This window comes from Penaeus chinensis, chromosome 10 (assembly GCF_019202785.1).
Source record: "Penaeus chinensis breed Huanghai No. 1 chromosome 10, ASM1920278v2, whole genome shotgun sequence".
In the NCBI taxonomy this organism is placed as follows: domain Eukaryota; kingdom Metazoa; phylum Arthropoda; class Malacostraca; order Decapoda; family Penaeidae; genus Penaeus; species Penaeus chinensis.
The window spans coordinates 27,404,371-27,406,870 of record NC_061828.1 but is presented as its reverse complement, the minus strand read 5'-3'; the positions used below and the strand labels follow the sequence as shown (position 1 = coordinate 27,406,870).

The 2,500-nt window shown below is 43.3% G+C and overlaps 1 protein-coding gene across 1 annotated transcript in view; it reads right to left on the bottom strand.

Annotated features, from left to right (window-relative positions):
- LOC125030009 (insulin-like peptide receptor) overlaps positions 1-2,500 on the bottom strand; it is a 108,219-nt gene that overhangs the window by 61,796 nt on the left and 43,923 nt on the right. The window contains 2 exon segments of the mRNA XM_047620226.1: positions 931-1,039; positions 2,358-2,455. Coding sequence (XP_047476182.1) covers positions 931-1,039; positions 2,358-2,455 — 207 coding nt within the window.

Below are 2,500 nucleotides of genomic sequence, written 5' to 3'. Positions count from 1 at the left end.
GCCATAAAAAAATATTATAGCGACCCCATATAAAAATGGGACAAAGCTACAGCAAAAGAAGAGTGACGAAGGGAGAGAGAAAGATAGAGAGAGAGGGAGAAGAAGAGGAGGGGAAAGAGGAAGGGAAGGAAGGAGGGAGAGAGGGAGTGGAAGAGGAAGAGGGATGATGAGGAATGGAGAGAGTAAGAGGTAGAGGGAGAGGGAGGGGGAGAGGAAGAGGTAGAGGGAGCAGGATGGATAGAGGGATTGAAGGAGGGAGGAGGCAGGGATGGGGAGGAAAAGAGGAAGGGAGGGAGGGAGAGGGGAAGGGTAGGGGGAAGGAGGGAGGGAGGGATGGGTAAGGAGGGAAAGAGCAATGGAAATGGAAAGGGAAAGACAATAAAAGTAGAGGGAGAGGGTGTTTGTGTGTGTGTGTGTAGAGAGAGAGAGAGATGCCAAAATGAACTACTTTGATAAAGCTCTGAAAGTATCACTTTGATCCGAAAAAAGCCATATTATTTGCAAAGACCTAAACACACACACACTCACACAGACACGTTTGATTCTTGTTTTTCTCCTAAATGAAATTCCATGATGCCCAAAAGTTAGATGTTCTGCTATCTACCGCCTGTAGCTCCACAGTCTCTCTCTCTCTCTCTCTCTCTCTCTCTCTCGCTCTCGCTCTCGCTCTCTCTCTCTCTCTCTCTCTCTCTCTCTCTCTCTCTCTCTCTCTGTGTCTATCTGTGTCTGTGTGTCAGCGTGTTCGTCTATTACTGTGTCTTTGTCCGTCTGCGTCTGTCTATATTTCTGTCTGTGTGTCTGTCTATCTGTCTGTCTGCCTATCTACGAGTCTGTTTGTCTATCTTTCTGACTGTGTCTGCCTATCTGCCTGTCTACCTATTTACGTCTCTTTGTCTGCCTGCGTCTCCTTCGTCAGCGGCCTATACTCACGCGTCTGGCAGTGGTGCTGCCCCCAGCAGCGCGGCGCCCCGCATCGCCTGGAGCGGAAGCAGCCGAGGGCGGGCGGGCACTCCGGGCACTCGTGCTGCGGGCGGTTGCGCTGCGGGGGGGCGGGGAGACAGGCTCGTTAGCGCGTGTAATCGCACACAGACACTAGAAATGTATGTATGAATGCATGCGTGTGCGTGTGCAGAGACCCCGCCCAGCCTCGGGCGCAGGTGCTGTGCGTGCGGGAGGAAGCACGCGAGGCACGCCCGAGGGGCCCGACGCTGTTGCCAAGCATAGGGGGAGCGGCATCGCATCTCCGGATCCGGGATGCTGGTGGGATGCTGGGCGGGGGGCGATGTTGCACGCTGTAGCAAGGCGGGAGGGCGGCTGGATTGGCCTGCATCGTGCATGGCGACGCCCGCAAGGGAAGGGGGGAGGGGGAGGGGAAGGAGGCAGCAACAGTAGTAAAGATAATGATAATGATGCTACTGCTAATGGTAAATATGATAATAATGACAATACTGATAATGACAATAATCATACTTACAATGTTAGATATGATAATAATAATAATGATGATGGTGACGGTGATGATGATGATGATAGTAATAATAATAACAATAACAATAATGATAATAACAATAATAATAGCATTAATGATAATAGTCATAATAATGATGATAATAACAATACCAATAATGATAATAATAATAATAATAATAACGCTAATAATAAAAATAATGATAATAATCATGTGAATAATAATAAAAGTTAAACACCACACCCACCACCAACAAAAAAATAACAATGAAAAACAACAACAACAAACAAGCAAAGCGAGGCTCCAAATTAAGATCATTCTGAAACACTTTCTCGAGGACCTGAATTAAACTTGCAATCGTAAAGAAAGTTCAGATATAGATTTTTTTCCTTTTCGTTTTGTGTTGAAAGAAGCTTCAAATATGTATAAAATATCTCGGAAAGGAACTGAATCTAATGAACAAATGGATATTAATTTGACAATAGAGATTGCGAATTATGAGGATGCTACTACTACTACTGCTAATAATAATAATAATAACTGTTATAATAGTAATGATAATAATAATAATAATAATAATACTCATAATAATAATAATAATAATAATAATAATAATGATAATAATAATGATAATAATAATAATAATGATAATAATAATAATAATAATAAAACAATAATAAGGATAATAATAATGATAATAATGATAAAGATGATAACACTACTACTAATAATAATAATAACAACAATGATAACAACAATTGATATAACGATACTAACAGTCAATTATTCCTAAAAAACAATAACGATTATTGCGAATATAAAGAACAATAAGAAAAGAGTAAACAGAGAACTAGACGCTAAAGCCGGCGAACGAAGAGAGATGACTCACGTTGATGTAGTTCTCCGCGAGCCGGTTGGCGGTGATGTGCTCCCAGTCGACGGTGTGGACGAAGCACAGCCGCGGGTTGCGCTCGATCCGCACGGAGCCTGTGACGGACAGCGCTTCGGTTACGCGTGTGGGATGGGGTGCGT